Source organism: Neoarius graeffei, chromosome 7, assembly GCF_027579695.1.
Source record: "Neoarius graeffei isolate fNeoGra1 chromosome 7, fNeoGra1.pri, whole genome shotgun sequence".
Lineage (NCBI taxonomy): Eukaryota > Metazoa > Chordata > Actinopteri > Siluriformes > Ariidae > Neoarius > Neoarius graeffei.
The window spans coordinates 65,837,857-65,858,791 of NC_083575.1; the positions used below are offsets into that span (position 1 = coordinate 65,837,857).

Consider the following 20,935-nt stretch of genomic DNA (forward strand, 5'->3'; position numbering starts at 1 on the left):
TAGGAGAAGTACAAAACAAATCATTGTCCACCCCAATCACAAAAAAGGAATTAGATAGCGCTATCAGTAATTTGAAAAACAGTAAGTGCCCAGGGAGCGATGGATTCCCAAATGAGTGGTATAAGTTTTTTTTTTTTTTTTTTTTTTTTAAAGAGAGGACCTTGCACCCACTTTTTTTTTTTTTGAATGAACCCTTTACTGTCACTAGTCACAAGTACCAGCGCAATTGACCATCAACCTGTCCTTACATACACACAATTGACAGAGGGAGAGTAGAGTAGACAGGACAGGAAGACAGGGATGAAAAGAAAAATACAGAGTAACATGAGGAGAAAAAAAGCAACCCCCACACTATGCTCCTGTGAGGAGTACAGTGTGGGAACATTAAAAAAAAAAAACCTCAGCACATAAGCACAAAATAACACAAGTACACTTTACAACATAAACTCGGGACTTGAGGGGGGAGGGGGCGATCGGGGTGGGAGGTAGAAGTAACCCAGCGCAAGCAAGCAGCCGTCCGTTCCTGCAGCCATGACGGCGCTGGTTGTGCACCCGCTTGTCACACTGGGGGTAAAAGTGGTGACCGCGGGAAGTGGGGGAAGGAATGCGAGAGCGTCTCCCAGCAGTGACCTTCAGGGGGAGTTGTTGTCCCAGCAACAGCCTTGGACGAGGTCGGTGCTGTCTGAGGGAGCCGAAAGCAGATAAGATTGGGATTGTTTGGTCTTGGGGCGAGTAGACGCATTCTTTTAGACGACCACTCTGTTTGTCCATTCTGGTCTCCGAATCAATCCATTTCCTTTGCAAAGCCGAAAGCTTCTCAATGATGTCATCTATGTTGCGGTTCAAGTTCTGAATAGCCACAGTATGAGTGCCAACAGCTCTGCCCACCGCTTCAATCATGTCGGGCAGCTTTATGGGGCTTTGAACAGCGGTCACCGTTTTCTGATTTCCTCGATAAACCAGGGCAATGCCTAATCCAATCAGCAAAAGTCCTGTAATCATGGTTCCGAATAGGTAGATGTCTTCAATGTCCTCCACAGAAAGAATCGCCAGGCGCACGACCCGCCACTGCTCCCACGCATCCATCGTGTAGCCAGCCGCGAACGTTCCGGCAGGACAGGCGGGTTCCCCCGAGCCCAGGCTTCTTGTCGAGAAAACTGTCATTTTCGTTAAGAGACCAGTTTATCAATTCCATGATTTTTTTAGTTTGGAGAGCAGTGCGGAGAGAGTCTCTCAAAAGCATAGACAGTAGACAGACGAGACAAGAGGAGCATAAGCAGGGAAGATAAGGGAGAGGAGAGCAGAGAAATGCGACCACCTTCCATGAGAGCACGAAGAGAATCTTTGCTGGAATCTCTGAATTGGACTCTAAAATATGCTAGAATACCCCCGTCATGGAAAGAAGCAGTGATACCAAAAGAAGGCGTGCAAAAAAAAAAAAAGTTATGCGAATCTTATCAGCCAATCTCCATAGTCCATGTAGACTGTAAATTATTCACTTCCATAATTTCTAAAAGACTGGAAAATCTTCCAGACCTAATAAATGAAGATCAAACTGGATTCATTAAAGGCCGACAAATGCAGGACAATATTAGACGTACACTACATATTCTAGAACAAGTTAAAAACCAACATCTGAGTGCAGCCTTGATCAGCCTCGACGCCGAGAAGGCATTTGATAGAGCCAGCTGGCCTTTCCTCTATAAAGTGCTGGAAAGATTCGGCTTTAATAACCAATTCATCAGTTGCATAAAAGCTTTTATATAGTGACCCATCTGCCAGGTTGAGGATAAATGGCTCTCTGATAGGCAGTTTCAAACTTTACAGAGGCACACGACAGGGCTGTTGCCTTCATATTATTCATTGAACCGTTAGCCCAAGATATTAGACAAAATCATGAACTGGAAGGGATTACCATATCAACAGAGGAACATAAGGTATGACTATTTGCAGATGATGTCGTCACTTACTTAAAAATCCCAAACTTAACATTCCCTAAACTTTGGAAAGTTTTGGACAGATGTCGGGGTACAAACTGAACATCACAAAAACACAGGTACTCTGTTTAAATTACATACCAAATAGCAAAATCAGGAATAAATATAAACTAAAGTGGGACACAATGTATAAAATATTTAGGTGTAATAATCACACAGAACTTAAATGATTTGTATGAGACTAATTATGGTACTTTAAACAATAGAATTCAGAAAGGTATAACGCGATGGTCAACATCAATATTGGATTTCAGTTCAAGGATAGAGGTGATAAAGATGAATGTATTGCCCAGATTACTATATGTCTTGCTCTCACTTCCTGTTAAAATCCCAGTTTACATCATGGGACAAGCTGATATCCAGATTCATCTAGGCAGGTGCAAAGCCAGAGGTAAAATTCAAAACTCTGCAGCTAGATAAAGAACAAGGAGGCCTAGCCCTGCCAAACCTAAAACAATATTATTACAAGTCTCAACTGAGAGACACTCAATGCGTTTACATGCACATCCAAATCGAGCTACTGTCGGTAATCGAGCTAAGGGTCCCAGCAGGGGTGCCAGAGAAATCCAATCCTACATGCACGCAAGGAAATCGAGCTATTGTGTGAGGTACATTGTGCACCCGAGCCACAGGTGGCGCTACACGCCCCATCGTGTTGGTACACTTCCGGTTGTCGTCATGAAGAAGAGCTATTCAAGAGTATAAACAAAGTTATCAGTTCCGTGTTCTGCTCGCCATTTTCTCTTCGTTCGTTCGTTCGTTCTCCTTGTTCCTCCTGACCTCTTCTGCTGCTCGCTACTACTACTGTTGTCATGCCGACCGAGGCTGTTGTGTTTCCCGCTTGTGGTCTCGTCACTCGTCACTTCCGGAAGGGGCAGTGCTGAAGTAAGTAGCTCGACTACGTAGCTCGATAGGGTTTACATGCACTAAGTAGCTCGGCTACAATCGCATAATCTAGGTCGCGTAGCTCGATTACGAGAAATCCAGTTCGGTTCGATTTCAGCCGAGCTAAGGTGTTTCCATGGCATTTAGAACTTCGATTTCAGTCGAGCTACAGCAGAAATTCGATTTTCTCTATGTGCATGTAAACGCACTGACTGTCTACTGGTGTTCCCCAACATACCAAGCAAAGAGGAAACATATTGAATTGAATGCAAGTAGATTGCAACCCCCTGCTAAGCTAGGGGGAAAAGAATATATAGATCATGAGGAAAACAATGCTATTATAGGAGACACTTTGAAAACATGGTTTGAGATTGTCAAGAAAAACAATATGGAGGGTGACAGCAAACTACTAATATGGCCCTCTCAAACACCCAAGTTTGGTCCTGCACAGTCAGCTGACACTTTTATGAAGTGGAGAGAAAGGGGAATAACAGCTGTTTGCACACTAAAGCCTAGATCACAACCGGATGTACGATTTTTTGGCCGTGCGATTTTTGGCGTTTCCCAAATCGCTGCGTTTTATTTATTTATTTTTTTCATGGAGAAAGACACGCATTGGCCGTAAGTTTGTCTTGCAACCTGAAAAAAACGTAAGCGCCCGTAGAGTTTGTTTGACATGACGAACCTCTGTGGCCAGTCCACGGCTCGAAAATCAGCACGTCGCACGCGTGCGTTTTTGCATGTAGACCGGCCATAGGAGCACGTATGGCCGGTTGTGACCAAGGCATAACTGAAGGGAAAACCTTCAAAAATTTTGAAAAACAAAGATTTCTACCGCTATCTACAGCTACGACACTTTTACGACAAAGAAGTCAAGTTCCTATCAGCAGATGTTAATGAGATAATCGTAATTCTAACAGATGCTTATAAACAAACTCCAAAGATTGTATCTAAACTTTTTTATAGAGGTTTCCAAAAATGTAATGGAATTAATTCATTATATGTTAAATCAAAGTGGGAACAAGAATTCAATATCAGTGTCTGAGAGTGACTGGCATTCCATGTGTTGCACACAACATTCTTCAACCAATTCATTGTGGACATATGGATGCTGGTCACTCGCATATCTTTTGGTCCTGTGCAAAAATACAACTGTTTTGGAAAAATGTCATTCAAATAATGGAGGAAATATTAAACCAAAAAGTCCCGATGGACCCCTGGATTGTGTACCTCGGGCTAATACCTGTGGGGGCAATAGAAAAGACACTGACCTCTTTAAAATATTGATACTCGCTATTGAAAAAGCCATGACAAGGAACTGGCTGAAATGCAACACATCTCCCCACCAAGACGAAGACAATGGCTGGACATTGTCAAGGAAATCTACACCATGGAAAAACTTTTTGCCTAAGGGTCAGAGAAGGGGACTTTGAACAAAAATGGCAGAAATGGACTGCATTCAAGGACAAATCCCAGCCCCGACTGACTTGAAAGGAAAACGAATATAAATATGGATCATCTTCCCCAATTTGTTAATTTGTTATTGTTCTTGTTTTTGATGTTTTTTTCTTTGTTACTTTTCCTGTACTGCTTGTTATTTAAAAATAATAAAATAAGGTTAAAAAAAAAAAAAAAACTCAACTGTGTTGAATAGGTAAATGCTGCTGTTCAGCCTATGTTGCATTATTGAATGACTAAGTCAAGATTACAATATGACGGTGAAAATAATCAACTATGGTGTGGCGTGATTTTTCATTGTTCTTTTTGCAGTACATTCGTCTGCCCTACAGAAATCATCGCATTCAGTGACAAAGCCAGCGAATTCCATGATATCAACTGTAAGGTGGTGGGCGTGTCTGTGGACTCTCACTTTACTCACCTGGCCTGGACCAACACCCCTCGAAAGGTAGAAACATTCAGCCACAATGACACCAATGACGGTGAATAATGCACTTTTTCCATATAAACACTGGTTTTGCATCCAAATGAGCTTCAGGAGAGAAATTGCTGAGGCGGGTGATAATGCTCTGGTGAACTTTGGCCTCTCTCTTGTTTGCCTGTAGAGTGGAGGATTGGGAAAAATCCACATCCCCTTGCTGTCTGATCTCAACAAGCAGGTGTCCAGAGACTATGGAGTGCTACTGGAGGGGCCAGGAATAGCACTGAGGTATTTATATTATCCTTGTTAAATAAATTCATTATTTAGAAAACCATATTTAACTACAAATTGTATTATTATTGTATTTAACACAAAGTATTCCTTATAAACTCCAGTGGGGTTAATACATATTTGGTCACTTTTGTTTTTGGCTGAAGCCTGTATAGACTGGTACCAAAATCCAGAATTGTGACACCCAAAGGCATTTTTGAGACAAAGTCGGCAAACAGTCTTATTTTGTCAATTTGGGTGTGCCGAATTCAAATCTGCAATATGCCGAGCTCTATCCGACCTCTGTTGACCTCTAGAGGTCATTGAACTTTGGGCCTGTAAACGTCTCAGCTGAACCCAGTTTCTCAGCTTTCTAAGGAATGAAATGTTCTAAAATGATTAATGAAGTTAGCAAATGGCCTTGTTTGTTAAATGTTTGGGTGCTGAATTCATTTTTCATTTGTAAAACGACATATGACCTCTGATAACCTCATGGTCACTAAACTTGGCCTATAGAGATCTTGCATGTGACGTCACAGCCGATCCAGATTGTGACAGACGCCATCTTGTCGGTCAAACGCCATATTCCGCCTTCTACTTCTGGTTCTACTTCTGCTTTTACTTCTACCTTTTCTTCTGGAAAACCCTACTATATACAATTCTACTACAACGGCTGCGGCTACAAGCTCTCCCTACCTGTGCACGGTTTTTATGTTTTTTGTGTGTATTTTTGCGCGTTGTTCGTCTGTACCGGACTTCAATATCCACTACAACCGTATGGACTTACTGGACATTGGTTTCCAGCAGAAAATGACGGTTTGTAGCGATTTCCATCGCATGCACAACATTCCGGACGAGAAAAAAAACAAAACATTCCGGACAAGACCAGATAGCGAGACCAGCGGGGTCTCCGTGGATTGTTATCGGAAGCAAAGCGAAGGAGGCGGCGCCGGGAGCGGAAGCAAAAGCGAGGCTACAGGCAGAGCCGGCCTGTTGACTAAGCTCAGAAAACAGCTACTCAAATCTCCACTGCCAAGCCTCTACCTCTCCAACGCCAGATCCATGTAAACAAGACGGACGATTTGGAATTACCTTATTCTATAATTGGCTGGTCAGTGCTATACTCAATACTTAAGTGACTTACCCATCCAGTGAGGATCATTTTCTTGCTTACAAGATGCCACATCTGAGTCGCTGACAAATCCTGAATTTCTGTAAAGAAAACTGTCCAGAGATTTATAGGCACGCAGTGCTTCACCACTGAACAGCGAGAGAAAGTTGATGAGGTAATCATACACGTCCGGGTATTCCGCTGGCAGTTCAAAATCCGGTCGTGAAAACTCCGTCCGGAAAGCCATAAGGGTCACAAATCTGTAGATCGTTTATTTTAGACATGTATCTAGTTATCTGTTCATTAGAAAAATGAGCCGTGTAGTCCGTCGGTTGAAATTGATCCATTCTGTACACGAGTGCAGCAGTATTCAGCGGTGTTTTTGACCGACACGATGGCGGTTGTGTACTTTCCGGTCACGTGACTGCAAGATCTCTATAGGCCTATGCATTTAACGGCATTTTTAAACTGACTTTACTCCCCCAAAAAGAATATGAACAGACACAAAAAACAAATAGAAAGGAACAAATACAACATTAAATGCCAGTCCATGTACATGTGACTTACTTTTCACAATGAGAATGCCGAGGCGATCACCTTACATAACACCGCATTACATTTAGCGGTTATTGTTTATACAAAGCTACTGAAAAAAGGACAGATTCAGCAGCATACAAAATGTGGGGGTATACAGGGTATACAGCTTAATCAGGGTTAGTATATATGAGAGTTTTTTTCTTTGTTGTTTTTTTTGTTTTAAATGGGGTAAAGCCTTTACAAAAAACAAAGAAAAAAACTCTCATATATACTAACCCTGATTAACCTGTATACCCTGTATGCCCCCACATTTTGTATGCTGCTGAATCTGTCCTTTTTTCAGTAGCTTTGTATAAACAATAACCGCTAAATGTAATGCGGTGTTATGTAAGGTGATCGCCTCGGCATTCTCATTGTGAAAAGTAAGTCACATGTACATGGACTGGCATTTAATGTTGTATTTGTTCCTTTCTATTTGTTTTTTGTCTGTTCATATTCTTTTTGGGGGAGTAAAGTCAGTTTAAAAATGCCGTTAAATGCATAGGCCTATAGGCCAAGTTTAATGACCTTGAGGTTATCAGAGGTCATATGTCGTTTTACAAATGAAAAATGAATTCAGCACCTAAACATTTAACAAACCAGGCCATTTGCTAACTTCATTAATCATTTTAGTACATTTCATTCCTTAGAAAGCTGAGAAACTGGGTTCAGCTGAGACGTTTACAGGCCCAAAGTTCAATGACCTCTAGAGGTCAACAGAGGTCAGATAGAGCTCGGCAGATTTGAATTCGGCACACCCAAATTGACAAAATAAGACTGTTTGCCGACTTTGTCTCAAAAATGCCTTTAACTCCTTAAATAAGCACTTTTTTTTTTTTTTTTTTTTAATTTTGGTACCAGTCTAGTAGAGGCACCTGTGTGGGGTTTTTTTTTTTTTTAAACCGAGTTCAAGCATGTTTAAGAATATAATTGGCGTGCTGGCCTCAGGTAGTGATTCCACAGTCGTGGTGTGGCACCAATGCGTACTGACTACAGACACGCCGTGTTACATAACCTCACTTTGTGACATACTTCTGTGTGGTCTAGAGCACTAGCTAGGAAAGGAACAGGTTTTGCAACGTCTGTTCAAATCCTGGCGTCATTGTATTTCTGGGCGGGCTATTTTTTTTTTTCCTATTTATGTACCGTAGCTTCTATCCCCCAATCAGAAAAAGGCTGTGCTCAGACCTACACAGGTCTCTCTTTCCTTTTTTTTTTAAATATACTTCTAGTGCATACATAGAGGATGTTACACAGTGGCGTGAAGATATGAAGTTTATCTTTGAGTGGTGAATGTGTGTATATATCAAGTGAGCGGAGCGAACTATTTTTCAACACAAGAAGATAAACTTTATATCTTCAAACTGCTGTATGATCATCTTATTATATTGACACATTCACAAACAAAAAGTACCCCAATTTATCAAAATAATTCAATATCCTCACAAGTGACGTATAGAGATGTCATAGTTGTGGATCTCCATGTCCCAGATGTAGCACGTATGAAAAATACGAGTGGCATATTTCCTAGTAAAACACTTCTGTGTAAGATCTGTCTGTATCTGATGTACAAACATGAACAAAAAAGTATGTATTCATGAGCATAAATGTTTAAAAAAAAAAGTTTAAGATGCTTTTCCAATAACTGAATCTATCCCTATGTAGGGGGCTGTTTATCATCGATCCCAATGGTGTCGTCAAACACATGAGCATCAATGACCTTCCAGTAGGCCGCTCTGTTGATGAGACGCTGCGCCTCGTTAAGGCTTTCCAGTTTGTGGAGAGCCATGGAGAGGTTTGCCCGGCCAGCTGGACCCCAAAATCACCCACGGTAAACATTTTATGGAGAAAAAAAAAATCAGATTGATTTGAGGTTGGTACCAAAAAAAGTTGACATTTTATAAATGAATTTTGTATTTCAGATAAAGCCAACTCCAGAGGGGTCCAAGGAGTACTTTGAAAAAGTCAACTGAAAGGAACTCATGTCAAATTTGCTTCTTGTAGATCATACACAATATTTAGTCTGACTTGGAATTGCACTACCCAAATACTTCAACAGAAAATGATTTCAGTGATCTGTATAGAACGTTTGCCATGGATACAAATAAAAGTGACACTGCTGTTGGTGAATCATTAGGTTTTTTTTTTTTCCCTAAAAGCAAGCGTTTTCTTGTTAAAATTCTGTTCTACTTTCTGGTAAGAATACCCTATAGACTTGGTGCCATCTTTCTGATCTTGAACCGTAGCTTTGGATTCCAGTTCCTAGCTGGCAGGAGTGATGCCTTGTCCTGCTGTTGATGACAGTTTGTTTCCGAAGATGCTTTCCTAGGGGTGGGTTTCCCAGAAGCCTCTTAATGTGAAGAGCATCTTAAGTAGAAAGAGTGTTCGTGATGCTCTTTGTGCCACAACGCTTTTAGGAAACCCACCCTTGTTCAGCTGCCAAAAAAAATTGCTGTAGACTTCCTGTGAGCCTGGTCATCATCCTCTGACCTTTCACCCTACCGAGGCAGTTCCCACCAAACATTTGTGTCTGAAAATTCTAGATGAGCAAATTTGGAAATACTCAAAGCAGCCAAAGTCACTGTGATCACATTTCCCTCCCTATTCTGACATCAAAGCCCTTGTATGCTTTTATACATCACACTGCTGAGTGGATAATTGTAGGTATGAGTCAGAAAGAGGATGGGCGAGTGTGTATGAAATCACGTGAAAGTGGAATAGAGTATCATTCTTATTCCTTCCTTGTTTTGAAATCTAGAAGGAAAAAACCAAGAAGATTGTGCTTCACTGTCAGAATTCAAACCATACCTATATAACCTCTGTACATAAACATTTGTTTATTTTTTTCCTTTTTACAACAAGTATAGCGTGTTTTAAAATGTCTTTTCCGACATCACAAGGTTCATGACATGAGGGGCCATAAATCATCTGGCATTTGAGGGGATTAGAAAAAGGAAAAAATTTGCTATGTCTCAGACATCTTTAGTTACATACTGTATACAGCAGAACGAAAAATACGAGCTTTGCCAGAGTGCTCCTGTGGCACTTCCTGTAGTTAGGAAAACATCAAATAAAAAGTACAAGTCGCCCATTACAGTATGCTCGCAGAAACTCTGCATGTGTCCAACATTCACAATGCTGCTTCTGGTAATGAATGGGGAAGTTAACAAGAGGGAGGGAGGGAGGCGGCTGTTCAGCACACGGAGAGCCATTTAAAGCTTTAAATCATAAATAAAAAGGAAAAAAAAATGGATACGATGGTCATTTCCTCTACAAGCAGCACTCCAGATTTTTTTTTTTTGAACAGTTACACAACGCTGTACTTGAGCATGTGTCAGGAGTCACACAGCAAAGAAAAAGCCAAAGAAAGCAGGTAAAAAAAAGTTATACAAGATGAAAATGTCATGCATTAACAGGCAAAATGTGAAGGTGCCACCCACCCCAAGCTCCCAAAATAAAGAGACAAAATCATTCAGCTGAATTTTTAAAAAAAATGTAATATCTGTACAACCAAAATACATTTTGAAATCTACTTCTACAGTTACGTTAAGGTTATATACAGGTTTACCCCCATCCGTTTATAATCTGCACACTCAACTTCATTTAAATCCCGATATTAAAAGTAAGACTAATCTGGAAAACACAAGACCACTATGAAACAACGAATTTAAAAACATCCACGCTTGTTGCAGATGACTGGACCGTACGTTAATCTGTGACCTGGATCTGGAACGGAGTGATTCATGCCTCATTTCGGTCCTGTATGATAATCTGAACCATGTAGTGTAAAGTGATGGGTTGTTAAGACCGGTGGCAGAAAAGCTAGTAACCAACATTTTTTTCTTTCGTCTTTTGAACGCAAAGTTACACTACGCTCTGGGTGAATGGAAACAAAGTGTTTCAAACAATACATCACCACTCAACTTGACAATACAAAAAGACAGACAGACAGTCGGAGCATGGACACAATCGCAACTCTCCAATATTCTCCTACAACAGAACAAAGGCTCTCCATGTACTTCGGCCTCTTCACTGAAGAGAGCTAGACTACTCCATCGATAAAGGTCTACGTTCACTCATGCTGGGTGGGACAGAGTTATCAGAGGAGAACCAAAGTATTTAAACTGCAAAAAAAAAAAAAAAAGTCAGTCTACACATTTGCTCCAGAGGAAAGAAATGAAAGTTGATTAAAAAAAAAAAATAAAACTCGTGTTTATTTCATCTTCCATTATTTGCCTGTGTACGTACACACCCTTGCAACCTTGAATTTGTTGAGAAAATGGAAAACTAGATTTATACAAGATAAGATCACAATCTCTTCTTGCAAAAAAGGAACAAAGACTCGTGTCCGCCGCTGCTGGGAAACGTCAGCCGATTGCACAGATGCCATAGCCTGGCTAGTCAATCTTCACGTTTGTGTAGATCTTTCTCACAAAGGCACTTGTTCCCATGTAACCAACGGCTCCTGGAAGGACATATGAAATTAAGAACACCCCAAGTCAGTCTATATGCAGGCTGAAATCCACAAGTACGATAAATTCTCTAAATAAACGGATAGCGATACACACCACACATTATACCCAGAGCTGTACTGAACACTGCCATGTAGCCGAAATAGAATGATGTCTGAAACAAACCGTACATCCTGCAGAAGAAAAAGACAACATTCATCAGTGAAGCGGCCGTTTAATCCAGTAATATGATCACCACCACACAGAAGAAAATGTATGGTTGCTTTCCAAGTAAATTTACAGACAGACAGTCATTAATAAGTGAACATCCACAGAGCTGAGAGAAAATAAAAAAACCAAACAAACTCACTTTGTTTTGAAGAAATAGTAGTAAAAGGAATACATGTAAACATAAACTGCCGTGGAAGCGGCAGAAAGGAAGCTTGTCCACTGCCTGGAAAAGAACGATAAAATTAAAATCAGTTTTCGGTTCATTACTTGCTTTCCATTTGCTCTGAATAATTTCTTACTTCAGGACAAATTGAATTTCTCTCTGTTTATTGAGTTGTAAGTAATGCAAAAGGCACCAACGTTGCTAAAGAGAAATTTCTAGGTGACCTATTGTCAGGATCACGAGCTCGTAAATTTGAATCCCAATGTTGCCACAGCTATCTGTGGCTGGGAGCCAACAGAGAAGAATTAGTGTGTGGGAGGGGTAGTGTGCCCTCTCTTATAGTGACACTAGTTAATAGTAGGTGTCTGAGCTCCTGTATGCAGAAGAGGGTAAATAGCACTTTCCTCCAAGTGTGTTACATTGCCATGTGAAGCAGCATGAGCAGTCTTATGAAATATGTGGTTTGCTGGCTTCACGTGATTTTAAGGAAGTTAAAATCCCCCTCCCTGTTTGGTAGTGGATAGGGGAGAGCAATCCCTAAAAACACAACCCTAGGGCATGTACAGTTGTGTTCAAAATAGTGTGTTTAAAAACGTGAGTAAAGCTCAAAATCCTTATAATAGTTTTTATTTCCATGCATTGGGAACAATGCACATTATATTCTACATCAAAACATGAAGAAAAATGTATGAATATTTTAATTACTTTACAGAAAATGAAGAAAAATGAACATTGGGCTGTTCAAAAAAATAGCAGTGTCTGCATTTTTCATTACAAACTCCAAATATTTACTGTATAAACTGAAAAAAATCTTAGTATTCCTGTGAATCACTAAACTAATATTTAGTTGTATAACCACGGTTTCTGAGAACTTCTGGCACCTGTGAACAGGTATTCCAGCCCGGGATGATTTGACAACATTCCACAATTCCTCTGCATTTCTTGGTTTTGCCTCAGAAACAGCATTTTTGATGTCACCCCACAAGTTTTCTATCGGATTAAGGTCCGGGGATTGGGCTGGCCACTGCATAACTTTCATTTTGTTGGTCTTGAACCCTGATGCTGCTCGCTTACTGGTGTGTTTGGGGTCGTTGTCTTGTTGAAACACCCATTTCAAGGGCATTTCCTCTTCAGCATAAGGCAACATGACCTCTTCAAGTATTTTGATATATGCAAACTGATCCATGATCCCTGGTATGTGATAAATAGGCCCGACACCACAGTAAGAGAAACATTCCCATATCATGATGCTTGCACCACCATGCTTCACTGTCTTCAGAGTGTACTGTGGCTTGAATTCAGTGTTTGGGGGTCGTCTGAAAAACTGTCTGCGGCTCTTGGACCCAAAAAGAACAATTTTACTTTCATCAGTCCACAAAATGTTTTTCCATTTCTCTTTAGGCCAGTCGATGTGTTCTTTGGCAAATTGTATCCTCTTCAGCACGTCTTTTTTTTTTAACAGTGGAACTTTGCGGGAGCTTCTTGCCGATAGATTAGCTTCACACAGGCATCTTCTAATTGTCACAGTACTCACAGGTAACTTCAGACCGTCTTTGATCACCCTGGAGCTGATCATTGGCTGAGTCTTTGCCATTCTGGCTATTCTTCGATCCATTCGAATGGTAGTCTTCTGTTTTCTTCCACGTCTCTCTGGCTTTGCTGTCCATTTTAAAGCACTGGAGATCATTTTAGCCCAGCAGCCCATCATTTTCTGCACTTCTTTACAGTATACGTTTTACCTCTCCAATCAACGTTTTAATCAAAGCACGCTGTTCTTCTGAACAATGTCTGGAACGACCCATGTTTCTCAGGTTTTCAGAGAGAAATGCATGTACAACATGTGCTGGCTTCATCCTTAAATTAGGGCCACCTGACTGACATCTGTTTTTTCACAGAATGAATGATCTCACTAATTAAACTCCACACTGCTATTATTTTGAACACGTCCCTTTCACTTAATTATTCGATTACACAGACTCAGGAGCATGCACATCATGAATGTTGGGTCTGTTGGTTTTCTATGACTCTACTACACCTACTGGTAAATTATTTGCCATGTAGTAATAAATATAATTTCCACCAAAAACAGTGATTGATCTGGTTAGTCGTGTTGGACTGCTATTATTTTGAACACAAGTGTAGCTGGATGATACTTGTGCACCAAGCTACAGTAAGGGGTCGTTAAAATTTTATATATATAAAAACACACACACAGTTGCAATCAGAAATATTCAACCCCGCCAAAGATTTTAAGGATTTATCATCAATTAAAGTTTTTCCAAAGAGCAAGATTCTGCTTTGGATGACTTCTGAGTTGAGTGATGCATAAAATCAACACAGAAAATGCATGATGTAGTATTTGTGTGTAACAGTATATTTTGTTAAGATAGCCATGTCACAATTATTCAACCCCTATATAATACTGTTGTTTTTAAAGCTTTCTGACAGTTTTTATGGCCTAAAGTGGAGTTGAAACATAATTAAGCCTTTGGGAACTCTATAATGATCCTTCATTTGCTTCAGCTATGATGCATATATAAACCCCACCCATGAAAGTATTCAAGGTCAGTTGCAATCATGGGAAAGACAAAGGAGCTTCCACAAAAGCTGAGAGAGGAGATTATCTCATCACACCTAAAGGGCCTTGGGTATCAGATTTCTCAAAAAATAAATAAAAAAAATTTAACATTCCAAGAGACACCATTATAAGGAAGTTTAAAACTAATGAACCAGCTGCAAATCTGCCTGGCCATGGAAGAAAGCCCAAAATTTCATCAAGGGCCCTTAGTCAGGACAACTAAGAAAAACGCCCATGTGAGTGCAAGACACCTACAGGATGACATGATGAAGGCTGGTACAAGTGCTTCAGTGGCAACTATAAGACGTGCACTGAATAAACAAGGATTTCATGGCCAGACTCCAAGATGCACTCCACTCTTGACCACAAGGAACATCAAAAGTCGACTAGAATATGCCAGGAGGAATTTGGATAAGACTACAGAGTTTTGGGAGACGGTTCTATGGACTGATGAAACCAAACTGGAACTGTTTGGACATATGGACCAGTGGTATGTCTGGCATGCGAAAGGCCAGGCTTATGACCAGAAGAATACCATTCCCACAGTCAAGCATGGAGGTGGGTCATTGATGACGTGGGGCTGTTTTTCTGCGGCAGGAACTGGCAATCTTGATCGTGTACCTGGCATCATGGATTCCCAGAAATACCGGGCCATTTTAAAGAGGAACGTGATGCCTTCTATTGACAAATTAAACCTTGGGGATCAATGGACTTTCTAGCAAGACAATGATCCTAAGCACACCAAAGCTTGGTTGAGAAAAAGATCCTGGAACGTCCTGGAGTGGCCTTCTCAGTCACCAGATTTAAATCCGATTGAAAATCTTTGGTGGGATTTAAAGAAGGCAGTTGCAGCACGGAAGCCATCAAACATCACCAAGCTAGAGGCTTTTGCACGTGAAGAATGGGCAAAGATTCCACTCGAGAGGTGTAAGAAGCTTGTCAGCACTTACCGAAAACGTTTGCGAGAAGTTATAAAAGCTAAAGGATGCGCCACAAAGTATTGAAGCTGGGGGTTGAATAATAGTGCACATGCATGTGTGTTAAAAGATGAAAATTTTCATTTGAACTTCAAAGTTAAGTCAATTTCTGTTGTCAAAATAACTCGTATGCAAGGACGCGTTATCCTAATGGGCTTCATGGGCAGCTGCCCAGGGCCTCGGTGGTAGCGAGATCGGAAAATATGAAACAATATTTTCAGAAGTTTTGATCATATTGATAACATTTTTGATGCATTTCGCCACCCGTAAGGAAGCCCACCTTGTCCTGTCGCATAAATCACCTGTCATTGTCAGTATGATCACTGTCCACCACGTCTTCACACGCTACGCCAGCTTGAGTTCAATGATTTAATTAATGACTTCGCTTTCCAGAAAAGTAGGAAAGTGCCCTTGTAAGTTGACCCATGGCTGTCAAACTGAATGCGCAAAGCTGTGTGCCACTGCTGTTTGGGACATTACGTGTGTGAAAGGATGAAATGTTTCACATAGCCTAACATTTTGAGATTTATTTCTGAGAAGCGAGATCTATATTTTTCTTTCTTTATCATCGCTCTTTGTTTTCACAAGTTAAAAGTCGCCTGGATTCCAAAATGAAAACGAATGGTTATATACACTACCATTCAAAAGTTTGGGGTCACTTTGAAATGTCCTTATTTTTGAAAGAAAAGCACTGTTCTTTTCAATGAAGATCACTTTAAACTAATCAGAAATCCACTCTATACATTGCTAATGTGGTAAATGACTATTCTAGCTGCAAATGTCTGGTTTTTGGTGCAATATCTCCATAGGTGTATAGAGGCCCATTTCCAGCAACTCGCACTCCAGTGTTCTAATGGTACAATGTGTTTGCTCATTGCCTCAGAAGGCTAATGGATGATTAGAAAACCCTTGTACAATCATGTTAGCACAGCTGAAAACAGTTGAGCTCTTTAGAGAAGCTATAAAACTGACCTTCCTTTGAGCAGATTGAGTTTCTGGAGCATCACATTTGTGGGGTCGATTAAATGCTCAAAATGGCCAGAAAAATGTCTTGACTATATTTTCTATTCATTTTACAACTTATGGTGGTAAATAAAAGTGTGACTTTTCATGGAAAACACAAAATTGTCTGGATGACCCCAAACTTTTGAACGGTAGTGTACCAAATGAATGTTCTTGTTCTGAATACTAAAGAAACTGTTGTAGGCCTAGGTTATGTTCTTGACATGTTGTTCATTGACTCACTCATTCAAAGGCTTCTTGAGGCTAAACTTTAGTTAACCAGACTTGTTAACCGTGATGTCTGATGGATTTTTTCACCATTGCTTTTTCTCGATTAAATAGGCGTTGATGGATATAAAGTTTTATCGTTCAATAGTATTTCTAATTGTGCCACTGTCATCATTTAAGTTTCTGTGTCTAGTTAGACAGGCACGTCTGAGGGGGTGAATTTGCTGAGCGCAGTTGACAACAGGCGGGGGCGGGGCCTCAGGGGTGTGTCTGCCCAGGGCCTCGGCAAGGGTTAACGCGGCCCTGCTCATATGTATCAATAAATATTTGTTGTTTAATGAGGTGTGTCATTTATTGTCATTATCTTTCATCCACATCACTATAATGTCTTTTGAGATGAGGGGGTTGAATATTTCTGATTGCAGCTGTACTGTACATCTTTCAAATGCTACAGCTAGTAATGTTTCTCTCGTAATCTTTCCTATTTAAAAGAACAAATCTAAGATGTGGAAAAATTCTCCCTCTCAAAACTAGCATTTAAAAAAAGTTCTTTTCTCACCATCTGTAGTCTTCAGCATTGAGGAGGAAGTAGGTACAGACGATGGTCACGCACACAGTCACAATGCACAAGATCACCAACACGAGCATCATGAATCCGTACACATAATAAATCTTATAAGCCCAGAATGATGTGAAAATAAAATACCTACAAAAAGGAGAAAGCGAGAAAAACAACTGCAATTCCAGTAATTGCACATCCATCATGTAAAAAGGAGCAAGGAGGGAGAAATTAACATACTTACATCTCAATAAATATAGACCCGAATGGCAGGATGCCACCCAGACACACAATGACTGCAGGTTCCATAAACCTGATAATCAAACCGAGGGAGGAAAGAAAATAAATAAAAGTGCACGTGTAGATAGTAAGTTGTATTAAGAATAAGAAAAGGAAGAACATACCATTTCTTCTCTGGGATGGGCCTGGGCACAGCGTTTACCCTGCAGGGAAAGTTGGGCTGTCCTGAAAGGTTCCGACCCAAGATCGTCCCCACCAGGTTTAGAGGGAGGATCACGAAGAAGCAGATGCAGCACACTGCAACCTAGAACACGTACAGTAAGCATAAACATTAATGTAAATAAGCATTTGTATAACCCTGCGTCCGCATTGTCCAAACTGCTGCTACAGAAAATTCAATCGGCACCTTCTGACCAGTCAGATGAGAATTCAATAGTGCTGGAGTAGAAAATTATTTTAACCATCAACTCCAAATAGGACTGATATTTCTATTTCTGAATTGAAAGTGAAATTATTTTTTGCTGAACTGCCATGGATAATGTATTTACAGTAAATGATGCTGACATCGAAGTATAGCTAAAGGCTCACTCGCAACCCGCCATGCGTGCTACTACGGTAAAAAATTTGGCAAAGCCATGCTTGAGACTTGTGCGACACTTGTGCGTTCAGCACCGTAGAAGGAAGGTCGCAGACTGGCCGTGGAGACTTTTGGTCCAGCACATGCAAATTCTACAGGTCTTGTGAAAAATCAAGAACGCATACACTACGTACAGGACCCGTACTCCTCTTGTACGCCTGAACCAAGTCAGCAGCGCGGCTAGTAAGAGCTTTGCGATGACCGTAAGATGCACGAGTGACACACGGCCATTGTACGAGTGACGTGCCTCGGAAGTACTACACAAGTACTCCACGCTTGCCATTTGTGCGGCCCCCAAGACAGAAGTACATCTCACTTTCTACCCCTATGTGTAGCGTGCACGCAGCGCATGCGACCTGCAGGCGACACGAGGGGCAAAACTCTGGGGGAGGAACCGATCATGTAACGTGTAGCATTGTAGAAGGGAAGAAGATGGCCGTCGCCATACCGCCACAAAGACTGAGGGAGTGGGACCCTTATAGCCAGGTGATAGAAGCTGAGGAGCAGCATGAAGCTATATTGTTCTTCAGCTGAAAGACAGATGCAGAATGCTGCAGACAAGCTGTTTTTATACCCACTCCTGGCTTGCGTCACCTGCAAGTCATGAGTGATCGTCACATGTGTCACACATGCTTCACAAGCGCAGCCCGTACTCCTAGCGCAGGAAACTGGTAAAATGCAAGTCACACGCGCGCCACACTCACTGACTACATGCATCAGACATGCGCTTCCCACGGGCTAAATGGCACAAATTTTCCCACACCTCAAGGAAGTCAGGTGTGCAACCTGTACTTAAGTACTTTGCCTGTACTCCTCCCCCAAACTTTCCCCAGGGTTCACCGCGACCCTGCGGCATGGCTGCGAGCTACCAAACCCTCCGACCCGTGCGTGTCTAAAGCACTTACGGCAGGTTGAGTGTGGCATTACTCTCATGATGGACTAAACACAACGACGCTAGCTTTAGACCAGCAGTGAAGTGTTTCTAAACCAGTGTCATCTCTTGAGTATTGACTACACATCTGTATGACCAGACACTCAGCATAAAGCCAAAACTGAATTGGGGGGGGGAGGGACTGATAAACTCTATTCACACTACATCACATGCTTACATGTTGACATTCTATCCCATCTAAGACCATCATGGACGGACCTCTAATGCAGACACGTTCTATAAAAGTCAAACCACATTTTAAGCCACTTTAATCCAACAATTTGTAACCTATTGTTTTTGCATTTACGCATTCATTTTGCATTTGAACTTTTTATATATATTTAAAAAAAAAAAAAAAAAAAAAAAAAAAAACTCCGAAAGCCTCCTCCCTCCTCAATTCCTCCAAAAACAGTACAAGTATTGATATACAGGTCATTCCTACTATCCAGTGATTTGAGTTTTTCAATTGATTCACTGTGTTAGTAACCACAAAGTCAAGCAAAAAATTATTCAATTTTATTTAATTAATATTTAAAAAAAAACAAAAACGGGGTAACAGGGTGGACACAGCAGTAACAGGATGGACATTACAACAGAATATAAAAATACATTTCATTTAAAAAAGGCAATTCAGTTAGTTTGTCACACCACACCATAATGCACACCCAACACAAACATCAGGAACACTGATGAACGCACCAGTTTTATATTTGAACCTTTAACCCATTTGTTTTTCGATGAAATTCCACACCTTTTTATCCAACTCGATGGATCTTTTGTTTACAGGTTGTGGCGCTCTCATGAGGTACACAACCTGGTCATCCCTGTACCAGCTAATATCCTCTCTCGGACTTGGCCAGTAGAACTTGTTGGTTCCATTCTTATGCATACGTTTCACTTTTACATCTTCAACATCCATGATGATTCCCAGGTAAGGTTCATCATCATAGTTCACTATGCACCATTGCCCGATATTTTCTCGCTTGATGACCTCAGGCTGTGATGGTTCATCAGTACAATATGGGCTTTCCTCTTCTCCCAGGTTCACCTCCTTCAGCCCATAGTGCACACAGTCAAGAACACTTTTGTCTGCCTGGCAAAGGAAAGTTATGTCTCGATATTTAAATTTTCCCTGGAGAGAAACTGATGACTTGGTGGATTTTCATTGTTCCTTTGACTGGCACAAGTGGGGGCACATCTCTCATTTCTTGGACTTTCCTCTCAACATCATTATCGTTTACAAAAAAAAAAGTTCCACTGAAGTCCCCATGTTTAACTGTTTGAACATGGCCTCTGCATTGGGGATATCCCCTCCATGGCGGACAATTTTGTCAGCTGACCTTTTAAGGGCACCCCCAACACCATCTGGAGCCCCCTTTCCATGGTTGGCCTCAAAAAATTTCCAGCTGATTTCTTTGGAGCCTTTCTTAAAAGGCTCAAGGTAAAACTTTCTTCTAACCTAGAGAGCCCTGGTTGGGGGGCATTTTCTGGCTCTGGGGGAACTTTGTGGACTTGAAGGAGGAGTTAACTGAAAGGTTGTCCTGGATCTTACGCTTTCTCTTCTTTTCTCGCCATTTCTTTCTCTGTGTCCTTTTCTCTCCTTCACGGAGGTCTGACACTTTCCTTTTTCTTCCTTCCTCTGTGTCCCTTCGCCACCTCTCTATTTAGGTATTTTGCCCGTTTTTCAGGGTCTGCATCACACCGTGCCCTGTAGCGCCGCTGCTTTTCTGCAGCAGACAGCGGTGCCATTCACTGACAAAAACATGCATGTTGTTTTAAATCAGTCATTTTGAAAGTATATTTAAAAAAAAAGTATAATAAATTATAGGAAGAAAGGGAAAAAATGCCAATGAATGCTGAAAATATTTATTCATATAGCCTTCTTAAGTCCACCCTGTTACTGTGCAAAATGGTAACAGGGTGGACATTTTTGGCTAAAGTTAGCCATTACTACTCATGGGATGAGCAACATGCTGGTACTTGGTGACCACAGAGGAAGATTTATAACATTTACTAACCATATTTTAAAATTTGCAAAGCCTTATCAGTTTCAACAATAAAACGATGTAACAGAGTGGACATGTTATGCTTTGCCGCATCAGTGAGCCATTTAAAAAGGCTGAAAAAGAGTAGATTGAAGAGTGATACTTTGCTTCTTGAAGATTTCCCTCCAAAAATCTCTGCTACTTCCTGGGGATCATGTGACTAGAGGAATAGTCA

The 20,935-nt window shown here is 41.0% G+C and overlaps 2 protein-coding genes across 3 annotated transcripts in view; one reads left to right on the forward strand and one right to left on the reverse strand.

The window, feature by feature from the left end:
* prdx3 (peroxiredoxin 3) overlaps positions 1 to 8,848 on the forward strand; it is a 33,009-nt gene extending 24,161 nt beyond the window's left edge. For both annotated transcript variants that reach the window (XM_060926255.1, XM_060926254.1), the window contains exons 4-7: positions 4,653 to 4,788; positions 4,946 to 5,049; positions 8,384 to 8,549; positions 8,641 to 8,848. In XM_060926255.1, coding sequence (XP_060782238.1) covers positions 4,653 to 4,788; positions 4,946 to 5,049; positions 8,384 to 8,549; positions 8,641 to 8,691 — 457 coding nt within the window. In that variant the 3' untranslated portion in view covers positions 8,692 to 8,848. The remainder of the gene's footprint in view (positions 1 to 4,652; positions 4,789 to 4,945; positions 5,050 to 8,383; positions 8,550 to 8,640) is intronic.
* A 683-nt stretch (positions 8,849 to 9,531) lies between these two features.
* tm9sf3 (transmembrane 9 superfamily member 3) overlaps positions 9,532 to 20,935 on the reverse strand; it is a 45,699-nt gene continuing 34,295 nt past the window's right edge. Inside the window, exons 10-15 of the mRNA XM_060926252.1 lie at positions 17,312 to 17,451; positions 17,152 to 17,220; positions 16,908 to 17,054; positions 11,540 to 11,623; positions 11,287 to 11,363; positions 9,532 to 11,183 (exon numbers count right to left, since the gene is read on the reverse strand). Coding sequence (XP_060782235.1) covers positions 11,116 to 11,183; positions 11,287 to 11,363; positions 11,540 to 11,623; positions 16,908 to 17,054; positions 17,152 to 17,220; positions 17,312 to 17,451 — 585 coding nt within the window. The 3' untranslated portion in view covers positions 9,532 to 11,115. The remainder of the gene's footprint in view (positions 11,184 to 11,286; positions 11,364 to 11,539; positions 11,624 to 16,907; positions 17,055 to 17,151; positions 17,221 to 17,311; positions 17,452 to 20,935) is intronic.